This window comes from Leptodactylus fuscus, chromosome 3 (genome assembly GCF_031893055.1).
Source record: "Leptodactylus fuscus isolate aLepFus1 chromosome 3, aLepFus1.hap2, whole genome shotgun sequence".
NCBI lineage: Eukaryota > Metazoa > Chordata > Amphibia > Anura > Leptodactylidae > Leptodactylus > Leptodactylus fuscus.
The window spans coordinates 10,094,226-10,111,251 of NC_134267.1; the positions used below are offsets into that span (position 1 = coordinate 10,094,226).

At 41.2% G+C, this 17,026-nt stretch overlaps 1 protein-coding gene across 1 annotated transcript in view; it reads right to left on the minus strand.

The window, feature by feature from the left end:
- The window catches only part of CAMKMT (calmodulin-lysine N-methyltransferase), a 308,776-nt gene that overhangs the window by 88,506 nt on the left and 203,244 nt on the right, over positions 1 to 17,026 (minus strand). The window contains exons 4-6 of the mRNA XM_075267047.1: positions 8,418 to 8,478; positions 7,304 to 7,358; positions 6,163 to 6,226 (exon numbers count right to left, since the gene is read on the minus strand). Of these exons, the coding sequence (XP_075123148.1) occupies positions 6,163 to 6,226; positions 7,304 to 7,358; positions 8,418 to 8,478 (180 nt within the window). The remainder of the gene's footprint in view (positions 1 to 6,162; positions 6,227 to 7,303; positions 7,359 to 8,417; positions 8,479 to 17,026) is intronic.

Below are 17,026 nucleotides of genomic sequence, written 5' to 3' on the forward strand. Positions count from 1 at the left end.
ATAGGGTTATAGGATAGAGGAGAGAAGCTGAGCTGTGTGATATATAGGGTTATATGATAGAGGAGAGAAGCTGAGCTGTTATATATAGGGTTATAGGATAGAGGAGAGAAGCTGAGCTGTGTGATATATAGGGTTATATGATAGAGGAGAGAAGCTGAGCTGTGTGATATATAGGGTTATATGATAGAGGAAGAGAAGCTGAGCTGTGTGATATATAGGGTTATATGATAGAGGAGAGAAGCTGAGCTGTTTCTGGCAAAGTTAGGATTTTTCTCTATAGCCCACACCGTTCCTGAACAAGCAGTGCTAATGATTTAATTATCCAATATGCTAATTAGTCTCTTTACTGTCAGGTGGGCGGTCCTGGTCTGGAGCAGATAGACAGGGAACACCCAACTAAAAGTAGAAAGCCTAATCAACATATTCGGTGCTGAAACTAAAGGCTCAGGAATGGTGGGGACTAGTGAAAAAAAAAATCCAACTATGCCAAGAATCAGTGGAGAGTTGTCTATTGAGGGATGGAAAGAGTTGGCGTTGATGGAGGTGGTGAAAGGTCCGTTTTAAAGACAAGCTGTCCTGTACCATAAATATATCACAAAACCTTTAAACACTAGTTTACTGGATGGATTTGTACCATCCCCCAGATTATTTATCACTGTCTACCATATACCAGTAAGGTACGATTAGTATATGGCCACCAAATAAGTACTATTTTTGGTATAATTTTATTGCAAGGATCTATAACCTCAAACCATAAATGAATTTTTATTTTCTTATTACGATGGTTCCAAACATACACAACACCCATATACTGGGCTCAAGATATAATCCAGCCAACCTAACGCCAAAAGGAGACACTTTTGGCATAGCTCTTCCCAATAGGAACCCATGGCTACATTACACTAGGTGTTTGATGTAGGCCAAAAATGTGGAGTGAAGAGAACCTCGCCCCGCTGGGTGATCGGCAATGTTTCTCTGGGGTTTGTTATTTATCCTAGCATATCTCTATAGCATGAGCCGATCCTGTATAGAGTGCGCCCTTCTTCAGGATGAACCTGGTATTGTATTTGGGAGATATCATCATTTAGAGACTATAACTGCAAGAGAATAACAATTTCATCTTCCTCGGAAATTTGCGATAAATGAATCAAGAGAACAAATGCAAATAGACATCTTCCATTTCCTCTCTTAATCTCCAACAGCTTCACTGTAGAAATCAGTCTTCATGCCAGTCGTACCATTCAGTGCAGCTGCAAATTACTCTTCCCACTGTACAGTTCAATTTTCCTGCTGTCTGTGAGCGGCAAAGTCGTGTCACATAAAATTCACTTGGTTATGCTCTGCCTAAACGCATAAATTAACTAAAGAGTGGCTGGCTATAAACACACACATTATACATACATATATATACACACATACACAATCCTAAACATTGAAATTGCAACATCAAGGAAAAGTCTTGGAATTCTGGAAATCACAGGATGGAAAGACATGTTAATGATATGCAAATAATAAAAATAAATGGATACAAAATATTCAAAAAATCTCAATTCATTCTGTATTGAGTATGAGCACCGCACGCACTTAACCTCATCGATAGCAATCCATGGCGTGTATTAATGGTTGTCTGAGAAATGTTATGCCACACCGAATGCAATGAATGGGAACATCTCCAAGATTGCTATTGCCAACCATTGATGTCTCAGGTGTCCTTGATGGGAGACAAGTCCGGAGATGCCGTAGGCCATGGTAGCCGGTTTAGGCTTGGCAGGGTATAGTAAGTGGCATGGGGAACACGTGACTTGGTGTTGTCATGTTCGAAAACAGCTCTTGGGACCCTTTGGAGAAATGGCCGTACTGCTGGTTCCACAACTATATCCATGTAACGCCGAGCTGTTAGTGTACTTGAAGTGAAGGCTACTGTACAGTATGTCACCCCTTGCCAAGGCTTCCTCATTGCGTTGTCAACAAAAAGCCGGACTTATCACTAAGAGGATAGTCCTCTATTCCAGACCCCACTGCTATGTTGCTGTGCACCATGATAGCCCTTGAAAGTGGTGACTTGAGGTTAATGGAACGCCTGTAGCTGGACAAATACCTTCTGATACTTGTGTTGATACGGCTTGCCACCCCACGCTTGGACTGTGATGTCCAACTCAATACAGAATGGATCGCTACACACCATACTTCCAATGAGATGATCTATCCCCACAGAGATCCACCTCTACGCACTTCTTGATGTCATTCCAATTAGTTTTTTCACCCAACCACCGGGGCAAGTCACTTTGTACATTGCTGCCACCTCATCCTAGGCGTGTAGTGATCTACTGGAGGGATAAACCAAGATCTTTCAGTGCAAGGGTTCTATCCATGTCCGTTTGTGACTAGTGACGGTAATCTTCACAAGACTGAACAGGAGACTTCGCACAATCACCCCACAACTCTTGATCCAATTTCTTGTGGTTTCATATGGCTAAAAAACTTGGTGGCAAGAAAATAAACTTTAATCCGTATCTAAATTACTTTTTGGTGCTACCGGGCATTGGCACATGTCAGAACACCCATTTTCACCGATTGGCTATCCAACACCACCCCACAGGTGAAAACTGGTGCTCTGGAAGATGCAACGATCCTCCGTGTATAATGAACGGCTATGAGATGTTCTTTTCACCAGTAGGATTGCACCAAGGACCCGTAAAACAGCATATACGACGTGAACTTATTGGTGGCCTTTAGGAGAAAAGGAAGTAACTTGAAGCTCTTGGACCCCACTTACCAAGTGCTACTTAAAAAGATCCTATCATTAAAACGCAATGTTCAGTGACTAACCCGTAGGAATAGCCTTAAGAAGGGCTATTCTTCTCCTACCTTTAGATGACTTCTCTGCGCCGCCGTTCGGAAGAAATCCTGGTTTTCGTCGGTATGCAAATGAGTTCTCTCGCAGCACTGGGGGTGGGCACCAGCGCTCAAACAGCACTGGGGGTGTCCCCAATGCTGTGAGAAAAATCTCCAACGCTATCTCCATCTTCTTCAGGAACGGACTCTTCACGCGTCTTCTTCCCGCGCTGGGGGTCCAACTTCTTGGCCTTGGGCAGAGCCAACGGCGCGTGTTCACAGGCCACAAGAAAATGGCTGCTTACTTACTGTGTAAGCGTTCATTTTTCTTGTGTTATTTTTGGAACAACACAACAACATAAAGGGAGGCCCATTTGATTTGATTTTTTGCTATGGGCGACCTCTCTTATATTGACCTTTGCAAATTTAGGTATGTAATGTAACAACAGAGAGTGTCAGAATAGTGGATTTCCTAAAGTACAAGATATCCTGTGATTCAATGTTACAACCCTTGAAGAGGACCTTTCCCCACCTTCAGTTCTTAGCATCAATTACTATGTGCTGCTTCACAGATTCTGGCACAGTTGGAATTTTTTCTCTAGCCCACACTATTCCTGAGCAATCATTGCACTTAATTTTGGTGTCTGATATGCTAATTAGGCTCTCCAGTGTTAAGTGGGTGGTGTCAGGCTCTTAGATTAGACAGTCAGTGTCAGGGCTCAGAATCACACCCCTTGTCTAATCCTGCTTAAGGCCGGCCACTGGACAGTAAAGTGCTTAATTAGTATATCAGTCACCAAAACTACCTGCACTGATTGCTCAGGAATGGTGGGGGCTACAGAAAAAATTTCATCTGCATTACAAACAATGGAGAAGAGCCAATTAACAGATGATACGGACTGGAGGTGGTTGCTAAAAGTAAGCTTTAACCTAATTATCTCATAATTTCCTGCCAAGACTTCTTTTCTGAGGATTCCTGATAATACCAGATGATCTTGTGACTTGTCAAACATCAAAATTTTTACAGTAGCTTTCTTAAGAAAGTCCTGAAGATTTTCTTATATACAGTCCTATGAAAAAGTTTGGGCACCCCTATTAATCTTAATCATTTTTTGTTCTAAATATTTTGGTGTTTGCAACAGCCATTTCAGTTTGATATATCTAATAACTGATGGACACAGTAATATTTCAGGATTGAAATGAGGTTTATTGTACTAACAGAAAATGCGCAATATGCATTAAACCAAAATTTGACCGGTGCAAAAGTATGGGCACCCTTATCATTTTATTGATTTGAATTCCCCTAACTACTTTTTACTGACTTACTGAAGCACAAAATTGGTTTTGTAACCTCAGTGAGCTTTGAACTTCATAGCCAGATGTATCCAATCATAAGAAAAGGTATTTAAGGTGGCCAATTGCAAGTTGTTCTACTATTTGAATCTCCTCTGAAGAGTGGCATCATGGGCTACTCAAAACAACTCTCAAATGATCTGAAAACAAAGATTGTTCAACATAGTTGTTCAGGGGAAGGATACAAAAAGTTGTCTCAGAGATTTAACCTGTCAGTTTCCACTGTGAGGAACATAGTAAGGAAATGGAAGACCACAGGGACAGTTCTTGTTAAGCCCAGAAGTGGCAGGCCAAGAAATATATCAGAAAGGCAGAGAAGAAGAATGGTGAGAACAGTCAAGGACAATCCACAGACCACCTCCAAAGAGCTGCAGCATCATCTTGCTGCAGATGGTGTCACTGTGCATCGGTCAACTATACAGCGCACTTTGCACAAATAGAAGCTGTATGGGAGAGTGATGAGAAAGAAGCCGTTTCTGCACGTACGCCACAAATAGAGTTGCCTGAGGTATGAAAAAGCACATTTGGACAAGGCAGCTTCATTTTGGAAACAAAAATTGAGTTGTTTGGTTATAAAAAAAAGGCGTTATGCATGGCGTCCAAAAAGAAACAGCATTCCAAGAAAAACACATGCTACCCACTGTAAAATTTGGTGGAGGTTCCATCATGCTTTGGGGCTGTGTGGCCAATGCCGGCATCGGGAATCTTGTTAAAGTTGAGGGTCGCATGGATTCCACTCAGTATCAGCAGATTCTTGAGAATAATGTTCAAGAATCAGTGACGAAGTTGAAGTTACGCCGGGGATGGATATTTCAGCAAGACAATGATCCAAAACACCGCTCCAAATCCTCAGGCATTCATGCAGAGGAACAAGTACAATGTTCTGGAATGGCCATCCCAGTCCCCAGACCTGAATATCATTGAACATCTGTGGGATGATTTGAAGCGGGCTGTCCATGCTCGGCGACCATCTAACTTAACTGAACTTGAATTGTTTGTCCAAAATCCCTTCATCCAGGATCCAGGAACTGATTAAAAGCTACAGGAAGCGACTAGAGGCTGTTATCTTTGCAAAAGGAGGATCTACTAAATATTAATGTCACTTTTCTGTTGAGGTGCCCATACTTTTGCACCGGTCAAATTTTGGTTTAATGCATATTGCACATTTTCTGTTAGTACAATAAACCTCATTTCAATCCTGAAATATTACTGTGTCCATCAGTTATTAGATATATCAAACTGAAATGGCTGTTGCAAATACCAAAATATTTAGAACTAAAAATGATTAAGATTAATAGGGGTGCCCAAACTTTTTCATAGGACTGTAGTTGTGTACGTGAATGTAATTGAGAACTACCCCTTTGACATATTGTAAAATTTTTAGTTCTTCTGTAAAGGTAAGTTGGCTCTGTTCACATCACGTTTACAAACTGTGGTCAACAGGGAATCTCCGAGCCTATAGGGTCACATTCACCTGACGTATGTCGAGGGTGTCCTCTTGGCATGGCGATAGCTCAGAGCTTCACAAACTTTTTTTTCTCGTAGACCACTTTCAAAATTTTACTGGTGTCGGTGGACTCCCTGTTGCTACATTTCTACCATATTCCCAAAAATCGTCAAAAAATGTGAAGATTAGATCTAACGATGGAAATTTGCGTTGCGGCTGAGACCCCTGGGGGACCACTTTGAGAGTCACTGCTATAGGTGGTATCCATTGGCCTACCCTTTATCTGTATTAGAGTAGGCTACTCTATACGGAGAAATGAAGAAAAAAATGTAAACCACACCGTATAGTAAAAAAATTTTAACAATGGGGGCCATGGTCAGGGTGGACACCCTTTTGTCTTCCTGTTGTCTACCTCTGCAAACATATCCCACAAAATAGCCAATATGTATCTTTTTTTTCCTTTCAAAATCTCGTCTTTACGTCTTTAACACGTCGGACCCCACGCCCTACTTTCCATAGAAGGATACTTGTAACGGCCTTCTCGTTCCCATCCGTCAGAAGAACTTCTTTGGCTTGGGCCGAAACGGCGACCTACAAAGGAAGGAGAAGAGAGGAAACGAGTGAGGAAGCGTCGGCGGCGGCGCGGAAGTAGACCCGGGAGTGACAAGCATTCAGTATCATGCCTCTTCCACTATTTCTCCGTAACAATCTTCAATCTTTTTCATTTTATGTCTGCATTATTTTAATCATTCAATCAAATCAGTCAATACTTTTATCTTTCCATTTGCGGGAGTCTCTATCTTGCTATCATTCTGTTCAGTAATTGCATTGTGACAACGGATGATGGTATTCCGAGAGGCTTTCATTTGCGGGTTCTGTTTATCTAGTAGAACCATCATACCAGGCCTGTCATTCTGCCTTTCAGCCTCTTTCTGTCTGGCTGCCTGGTGCCCTTCATATAACTTTGCATTGCAAGCTGATGGCTTTGTAAGGGTAATTTTTTTGTGAGCTTGACATCCTCGCACATTGGGGCTGTAACCTCAACACATTGTATAAACGCGACAGGTTTGTCAAATGCCAATCAGCGTAACAATATGCCTTTATTTGCCGAGACATAGAAACTTGTCTAATGCACAGGGCTGCAACATAATATCTTCTGAATACATGACTCGCGAACCGAAGAATGGTCACGACTCTCCTGAATGGCCAATCTATCTCAAAAGAATCTAATTACCGAGAGCTCTGGATCATGTTTGTTGGTGTAATAATGCAGGCAAAACATTAGCAGCTATATCATAGTGCTCCAACTGTGATTTGCAAGGCTATTCCTGTATTTTAGCAAATGGGACTATAATCTGGTAAGGGGGGGAAAAAAAAAAAAAAAGAAGAAGAAGAAAGCTTCAACTATGGCAAGACGTAACATATTGTGGATTGGAATGTCACAACAAGAGATATCGACTACTCTCAAGGAAAACGTTTCTGCTCTCCGAGGCAACCATAAAATCAATACCACACGGAAAGCGAGGCAGCCTGGAAGATCTCTCAAGACTGCAGCTTGACCGCAGCTGAGGCTGTTGACAGTTCTCTGACCCAGCAGTTGGTGGCAGTGGAACTGTTTCCCCTTTTGTTCCACTCTGTGAATGGAATTGGAATTGAGAAAAAACCTACCATGAGACCAGCCAAGCATGTCATGCCACCCCCTAGCTCACACACAGCAAGGTCCCTGCAAAACAGAAAAGAAACCATACAAATAGGAAGAAAATGGGCAGACATATATATGTTACAAGAACAAACTGCCATCTGCAGCGGAAAAGTAAAAAAAATAGGAAAAAAAAAATCCAAGTTGCCAGGAAGTTGTAGGGACACTACCGGGCGACCTCATGGCGTTTTGCGTTTTAAAAATAATTATGATAAAGAAAAGTCACAAAGCAGGCAAAACCGTGGGGGTCCCCTCATTAGTGTTTGCTGCAACATTACCACCGCTGAGCTCAAAAATCCAAGGTTTTTTTTTTTTTTTTCTTCCCTTTTCCTTTCTCCTTTGTCAATAGTCTTCTCTATTAAAACCGAAACTTGCCAGAGTAGCGAAATGTAATTGTTAGCACAAAATTGCACGATTAATCCTCTCCCGGCAGAACTTTTAGAACGTTACGAAATTTTACAAGGAAATAATAATAAATTCCTCCCCCTCCGTCGTTTCTTATTTTTGAATTTTTTTAATTTTTTATTTTTTGGCAACTTTGTCTTCGGTGAGCGATATCGCGTTACAATTAAGAACTGTGTGACTGTCGGTGACTTTACAAAAGAAGCATGGCCCGCGTCTCCCCGGTGCTTGCAGCTAACGTTGGGTCTTTTAAAACTGGAATTGCTTTTGGCGTTGGCACGGCACCAGGTATTAAAAGTAAGAAAATACGCAGTCTGCTGATATGACCATTGCCGGCAGACAAAGCTAAATGATATGGTATTTTTATTGCATAATGCTCAATAGTTGGAGTTGAGGAAATGCCTGTTATTCTCCCTGACCTTCACAATACGCATTGATTGACTGAAGACTCACTTTTGTTTCCCAAAAAATCAAAGCGAAATAAAATGCCTCAAGTGGAAATCAGAATTCTTTGACGTACAGCAAAGCTTGCTGTGCAATATTAGTACCTACGGGCAGTTTAGCATGCCTTGTCAGCAGCAATACCTTGTCACCTTGGACTTTTTTCCATACATCATAAGCAATCTAATAGAAAGGAGACATTACGACGACGAGGGTAGCGGCATGCACGTTAGCGTTCACCTGAACTGGTCTTTGTGTTGGAGACAATAGTAGGCCAAAACCTCTTCAGAGGGCCAGATACCTGGGGAAAAAGAGAGAAAATGGTATTATGTATTCACGTACAATGAACGGACTCGAGCAGAGCACTCGACGGCAATTGGAGACATAGACACAATGTCGGTTTCGGTCGTTTCATCCCGACGTCTTATTTTAAGGGTACAGTCACACGTTGATGTGGCACAACACTGTTGTAGACATGATCGTGGCGACAAACAGTGTGATCTGACCACATTGTGTGAACAGAGTCTGTCGATGAACTCGGAATATCAACCCGGCCAGGCAGTTAGATAGGTTACAGTCACCTGTTTTCTCCTTGTGAAATGGTAACTCTCATGTTGCTGTTTTTGTTACAATAAGTCTGGAGCAAAGAGGGCGTTACTTTTGCTCCAAAGAGTAAGTGACAATCCCTCATTGCTCCAAAGAGATAAGTGACAATCCCTCATTGCTCCAAAGAGTTCCTTTGCGCAGCAATATCTTGGCAACAGAGGACGTGACTCATGTGGAAAACACCATCTGATTCCGGTGACCAGGGTTAGGGCTGATAGTCTGAGTTCAGGTAACAGACTCCCTTACAAGGAGTTTACCAAAAGTGATATATTAATAACCTATTGTTGGGGTAAGTCATCCATATAGGATTGGTGGGGTCCAATACCCAGGACCCACATGGATCAGTTGATTGAGGAGAACACAGCCTTCAGATGAAGCTGCGGCCTCTTGGCTGAATACTAACCACAGCGCTATACATATTGTAGTGGCTGTGCTTGGTATTGCAACTCAGCCTCATGTGACGCCATCGGTTGCGGAGCAGCCACTTCAAACAGCTGGTCAGCGAGTTTCCAAAGTGTTGGATCCCTATGATCACGTTGATGAACTTTCCTAAGCATGGGTCATTAATTTATAAGTCCCAGAAAACCCCTTTCAATGATTGACAATAAATTCTATGTGACAATACATAGTGAAAACAAATCTTGAAAAATTGCAGTTTTCAGACTGTCCACTGGAACGAACAGTTTACTGTCAGCTTTGTTGTATAGATTAGGACATGATGGGCAGAGGCATCACAAATACTGTAACAAATGGGGTTGTACACTCTGCGTACACAGAAAGCTGACACCACTCGCCATGTACGGTACGATGAGACACCAGTATGCCCACACCATGAACAACCAGCACACAACAGGGTAACACTCTTTGGACGAGGGGGAATGTTACAGCCATAGGACAATCTTATTAAATTCTAGATTTTATATACGTAAAAAGGTACAAAGCATTCCAATAGAAAGATGGAATAAAGAAGACAAATACATGCAAACAATATAAACTAAAGAGGAATAACCTTATTGACCTGAACCCCCAAGATACTTCCTGAAAACTCCCATGTATTTCTTCAACCATCCTATAGACTTTTTGATCAGCCAAGTCTGCTGCCACCATGTCTGCAATGGTTAGTACCCCTGGTTGGCTAAATAGATGACCAATAATTAAATTACGATAGGCCATACATCTTTGGTAGGTGGTCAACAGCCGTGCCTTGTACGAGTTGGCTGTTTGGGGCCACTTCCAAGGTCTGCGGTATATACAATCACCATATAGTGGCGGGGTACCAATATTGCAGCTTGCCACAGTCATGAGAGTCTAAAGTGTTCACATGTCTTGAGGAGATGTGAAGAAAAGCAGTTGCCTGGAATCCAATGTAACCTGAAGATTAGGGTTGAGCGATCGGGATCGGAAAAGATCGGATTCCGATCGGCGATCGAGTAAATTTCACAATCGCGATCGGAATTCCGACCCGATCTTTTCCAGTGGGATTGAGATCGGAGGTTATCTCAAGATCGGCTCAACCCTAAAAGTGACTTTTCTCATAGAAAAGCATTGACTAGGGTTGAAGATCGGGATCGGAAAAGATCGGATTCCGATCGGCAATCGAGCAAATTTCACGATCGAGATCGGGATCGAGATCGGATGGAAAATGATCGGAAATCGGATTTTAAAATCGATCTTGAAGTCTCAAGATTGGCTCAACCCTAATGAAGATCCTTGACCACAGAGAGTTACTCTGGCTTCTATGAGTCCACATCAGACTATTCCTTCTGCCACTGTCCTCAGGGAAAATATAACCTTACATATCAGCCATAGCAATTCCCAACCACGTAATGCGTGAACTAGCCCGGTCACCAAAGACTGCTCTTCGTTCTACCAAAGGGAAAACCCAAGTGAAGGGAACCACTTTATCTCGCCATTCACCTCTGTATCATCTTCATGTTTCTGACATCACAATGTAATGGTTACTAGATACGTCATTGGAAGACATTCCATATCACAGCCATCCCCTCAACCCTTCCACCAATGACGTCTCTGTGTTTCTTGTATCTCTAATAGTTAAAGGTGATGAGCAATAGTTTTCTTGTGCCGCACACGCAGCCTCGTAATAAAGAACAGTCGCCCAGCTCATGAACGTTCTGCTCGCTTACATTATTTGCACGTCTGCCGTTTGCCGCATGCTTGCAGTAGAAAAGAAAAGATTCTTAGTGAGTAGGCATTGAGACGCCTTCTATCTCACTCGCTGGATTTCAGATAACTTTCTAACGTTATGTGGCTTTATTCTCAAAACCAATGGAGGGGAAGATATACGTGCTGGTATAAGTCTGCGAAAGAAAACTGAGAAACACATTTCGACTAAGGCTAGGTTCACATCTGCATTGCATCTTAAAGTCGGTGGAGGAAAAAGTCCAGTTTCTTCCACTGGTCTTCGATTCATAACAATGGACGCCCAATGGAAGCTCAATGAGATACATTGGACTCCTTGTATTACTGCTGGTTTAGTAGTTCGTCTCTTTGTTGTTTGGGTATGGAACTGGTATGAGCTAAAAATTTTCTGACTTGCTAGACATGTGGATGTGGCTTCTAAAAAAAGAAGGCATGGCTTAAATTTGCTAAAATTCAGCCAAATTACTCAACATTTAAGAGGAGTAAGAGAACTAATAGGTGGCATAAAGTTACACTTGACAGTGTGGAAGCGCAAACCTTGCAAAATTTTTTTTTTTTTTTTTGAAGATTTGTGATTTGCACCCTTGAGTTTTGTTTCTGTCTGAAATTAAACTGCCATTGCTCTACTCTCTTCAGACCTCAGAGTATAATAAGCCGAGGCCACGAGGAGATGCAAATTCACCTTCCCTCACCTCCTTTGTACTCTCTCCTGGCATCTGTTGTTCTTTCCCATGTATCTACAAGCCACTTGGGTGACATCAGCAGCCTTGGGTCAACTATGAGTGCTGTGATTGGCCCTTGTTACATGGGGGATGTCAATATCAGAAGTGACCGGCGCCCACTGACATCATAAAGGAAGCCGAAGAAGCCAAGGACACTGGGGAAAGAAGAGTGGACATTACAAGGGATCCCAGGAGAGGAGATAAGGTGAATATGGGCATTTATTATTTCTCCGCACCTCCACTGGGCCTCTTCCTATTAAACTCTTTGGACTAAAGAGACTCTAAATACAGTATGAATACAAGCTTGCGTTTTCAGCTGGTTCTGACTTCCGCACTCAGCACCGCAGTATTTACTGGTATTACTTGTATTATTGGGGGCTGCAGAGAAGATCATTGTAATAGTAAAGTCATCACATAGTAAACTAGTGAACACAGGAGACGAAGGAAGAAGTGGATTGACTCGGGTGGTGAGTGCTGGCTCCGATCATGTGACGTTATGTAGGAACCAGTTCCGAAACCCAAGTAAGTTGAAATAAATGGCCTGGGTCAAGTCAGGGTTAAGGGGACGGATCTTCTGTACAGCAGCGGATAGCCTGTGCTGACTAGGCAAAATGCCTACCGATTCCAATAAAGGAGACTGCCTTAATTGCTGGGGTGAGTGCTGTGATCCTTACCTGTTCCTCGGGTTGGTCCTTGTTCTGCTGAATAGGCAAATATCTTCTGATAAATGGCCCTTTTGGTTGAAGGCTAAAGGACCCTCAAAACTTTTAGTGTGTGTGTCTGCCACTGGTGCCCCCATGATCAAAAGGATGTGCTTGGCGTGCAGGGGATTGGGAGCAGGATCTGTCACACGATGGACACCAGTGTCCATTGGGGGTACTCGGGTGGAACTTTTTCACGAAGGGTTCTTGGCTTGTAAAGGTTGAGATACAATGGTCTGTGTGATGGCCACACTTCCTGGACTCATCTGAACCTCCCGTCGAGAGTACAGGATAGTAAATCCACAACTGGGCTGGAACTCACAGCTTCATAAATTAGTCCGGCTCATGCAGTCATCAAACTGATTGCATTTCCAGAACCGTACACAGCCATCTGTATTTGGGATCTGCTCCTGGTTTTGCCTTACATATACAAACCTGGAATACTCGGATATGAAAGTAACTTCTGGATGTAAAAAAATGTTTAACTATTAAAATAGTTAAATAGTACAATGTATTCCTGAGAAGAACCAGCATAGAATAAAGTTACCCCAAACTGATAACTGCAAAGGAGATGTACAGATATATCCATCATTACCTTGGCTCAAACTCAAAGCACAACCTCTGGATAGACACATGTATAGAACAGACACTTTGTGACAGAGTATCAGAAAATCATGTGGTTACGAAAAGCTGGTCACCTTGTGACACCCATATCCAGACATGACCAGCTCAGATGGAAGGTAAGGAAGGAAACATATGATATTACAGCTGGCTGAAACAAGAACTTCTATCCATCTATGATATCCATTCACCTTGAGAGGGTATATAGAAAGTTATAGTCTTCATGCAAACAACCTGCGCGGTCGGCTCTGCCCAAAGCCCGATGGAAGAGCCGACTGCGCATGCCTAGGAGTTTGAAACCCAGGACAGAAGAAGACGCGGAGAGAGGCATTCCAGACGAAGATAGAGTCATCACTGGAGATGTCTTTTGCAACATTGGGGACGCCCCCAGTGCTGTTTGAGCGCTAAGGACCACCTCCAGTGCCGCGAGAGAACTCATTAGCATACAGAAGAAAACCGGGATTTCTACCGAACGGCGGCGCGGAGAAGACATCTAAAGGTAGGAGAAGAATAGCCTTTCTTAAGGCTATTCCTACGTGTTAGGGACAAAAAATGGGATTCCAATAATTGGATCTCTTTAAGAGCTATTTAAAGGTGATTGTGGTCTTATTACGTAAGACCATAGAATATACTTAGTTAAACTAGAGGATATTCTGGAAGACAATACATTATATTAATTGTAGAATTCTGAACTATAAAAAAGTTATTACCGCCCTTAAATTTGGTAGAATTTTTTTTTTCTTGCTCATAAAATAATAACAGTGGCAGTCTGGTGTGATAATCGTCTACATGACAGTGGTGACATCTGAAATCATCTACTCCACTGTACTACCGTACAAGATGGATAAGATAAATGCATTTGTATTGTTAAGGCTACAGAAAGGGGTTTTTGAGATCACATGACAGCTCAAAGGCTACTTTACATATATAATTCATGGCTACCTTGACAAAACTAATAGATGAAATTGTACGTCCATCATTTATAGGCAGACTGTATTTTATTACACCACATCTCTGCAATTAGTAAATGATGTTCTCTCTATAGATATGGAATGACAATTCACTTGTCCCCGAGAATTATGCAAAAAGAATTCCATTTTTTTCCCCTACATTAAAAATAATTAACTGAATTTTCTAACCACGGACAAATTGTAATTCTTGATATTTTAATGGCAATACTAGAATATCTCTATTAGGCTTTAATTAATTTTTTTTATTGATATTCATTCTATACATTAAAAAATTACACTATATATAGCTATATAAAATAATACATAAAAAATAAAATAAAAAACATCCAGCAAAAAAGTACATACAAATTAAGAAAAATTATAATATAGAAATATTATAAAATTATGGCTTGAAAAAGGTTCAGATAAGAACCGAAACGTCGCTGCTGGGAATAAATACACACTTTTTCTAAATATTGGAGTGCTGCCATTTTTTCCATTTTTAATATAGAAATATAGATATATAAAACAATATATAAAAAATAAAATCAAAAACATAAAAAAAACAAAAAAAGGACAATTATAATATAGAAATATATATAGCTATATAAAATAAAATCAAAAATATTCAGCAAAAAAAGTAAAAAAAAATAAATAAATTATAATATAGAAATATATATAGGTATATAAAATAATATATAAAAAATAAAATCAAAAACATCAAAAAAGTAAAAAAAAGAACAATTATAATATATAACTATATATAGCTATATAAAATAATATACAAAAAAAGTAAAAAAATAAATAAATTATAATATAGAAATATATATCGGTATATAAAATAATATATAAAAAATAAAATCAAAAACATTCATCAAAAAAAGTAAAAAAAAAAAATAAGAAAAATTATAATATAGAAATATATAGATATTAGAGATGGGCGAATACTATTCGAAACAGCAGTTTCGAATAGCACACTCTCATAGGAATGAATGGGAGCGGCAGTCGCGCAGGGGGTTAAGCGGCTGGACGCTGGCGCCGGCTGCGTGTTGGCTGTGTCCATTCATTCCTATGGGAGCGTGCTATCCGAAACTGCCGTTTCGAATAGTATTCGCTCATCTGTATATATAAAATAATATATTAAAAAATAAAATCAAAAATATTCAGCAAAAAAGTTTAAAAAAATAAGGAAAATTATAATATAGAAATATACAGTATATCCTACTAATCCTACTAATATATGTGTGTGTGGATGTTTGTTCCTCAATCACACCTACACGGGCGAACGGATTTGTCTGAAAATGCGCACATTGGGTCCCGGATTGAACGATAGGCTACATGGAATTCCCGTACACCACCGCAATTCACTCCCGTGCCCGGTGCTTCTCACGGTACAATTCGCTGAAGGACCTGGCACGCTGTAGGACCTTGGATGACGACATCCCAGCCCTTTCAGCAGCTCACCTGATTGGGTGACGCTTCTCTATGTGGGTGGAGTTATCGCCCGGCCGCCGTCCACACCAACATGGCGTCTCTGAGAGGTCCGGAGCGTCCTGCACAAGGGCCTCTACTCTGGGGCAGCGACAAGTCCATACGCTGCCCCACCTGTGTGGCCTCACCATGGGACCGCAGTACTCTGCCGCGTCCGGACAGGGGGTCGCCAGCGCCGCGCTCTGGAACGCCGGTTCGGCCAGCTGTCCCGCCGCGTCTGCCGTCTCTGGACACTACAAGTCAGAACATCGGTGCATGGGAAGCCCAGGGTGTGGTGAGGACGGGGCCACAGGTTGGTAGGGGGAAAGGGGACACACGGTCGGCAGGGTCTGGTGGGGGGAAAAGGGGGCACGGGGTAGGTAACACGGGAGAAGGGGGCATGGGGTTAGGAGGGGAAGGGGGCATGTTCCTGGGGGGCAAAGGGGCACGGGGTAGGAGTAAGGAGTGACCACATGGGGAAGCGCGTAGGCAGAAAGGGGGGTGGCAGGCGCCAGGTGGGAGAGGAGGTAAACAGTTCCAGCAGGCCGCAGGGTGGGCCCCGAGGGTCTATGGGTCTATGGACCCACAGGTGTAGGAAGGGCCCGCTGCCGACACAAGGCAAAGGAACAAGTCGGCGCACCGCTCCAGGTGGGTCCCACAGGGGGTCGGGGTTCCGCGGACGAAGTCACGGGTAAAAGCTAGTATAAAATAATACATAAAAAAATAAATTCAACACACCCAGGAAAAATGTAAAAAAATGAAGAAAAATTATAATTTAGAAATATATATTTATATATATATAATAAAAATATATAAAATAATATATAAAAAAAATAAAATCAAAAACATTCAACAAAAAAGAAAAAAAAAATTAAATAAAATCATATTAAACACTTAAATTCGATACTTAAATGCAGACTTCCCGGAACCATATTTCAGAACAATAACAAATGAATATATTTGATTACCGTACACAAATGAAAATAAGTATATAGCGCTTATTTTATTCAAACTAGATGCCATTAAAATCCCAATACGCAGAGAAGTGTCTTCATTTGACTTAAATGTGGCCTAAATTTTAAACACATAGCACAACTACCTCTATTGTTTTGCTTCCTTTGAAAATTTACCAGCGAACGGTCGTAATGATAGATTACATTAAATTTACAGAACAATACTCTTGATTTTTGTCTTTTAAATTAAAAAAAAAATAGAATTTTTTTGGGGGGTGGGAAAAAAAATCTCAATTAAGAAAAAAAAAATAGACCTTTTTTTCAATTCTTTTGAAAGTGCGATTTAATGGTAGACGGATAATATAATAAGTTCAGACAAATGTAAGACTTACTGTTCCACGTCAGGTTGTAGAACATTCTCCCCTTCCCGAATGAACAACCGTTATAATATTACTAATTCAATTTTAAAATTATAATTTTAGATTACCAATTGGTTCTATTTAAATTTCAGCTATAAATCTGACTCTGGAACACGGGGGTCTCATGCGGCGTTTTTAGATGTAAAATTACTAATCTGACTATAATGAACAATCGCAGGAATAATCACTGTGTGTAAATGGCCACAAAGATTGGATCTTGTATTTATTCCACTTGCTACATTTTCCC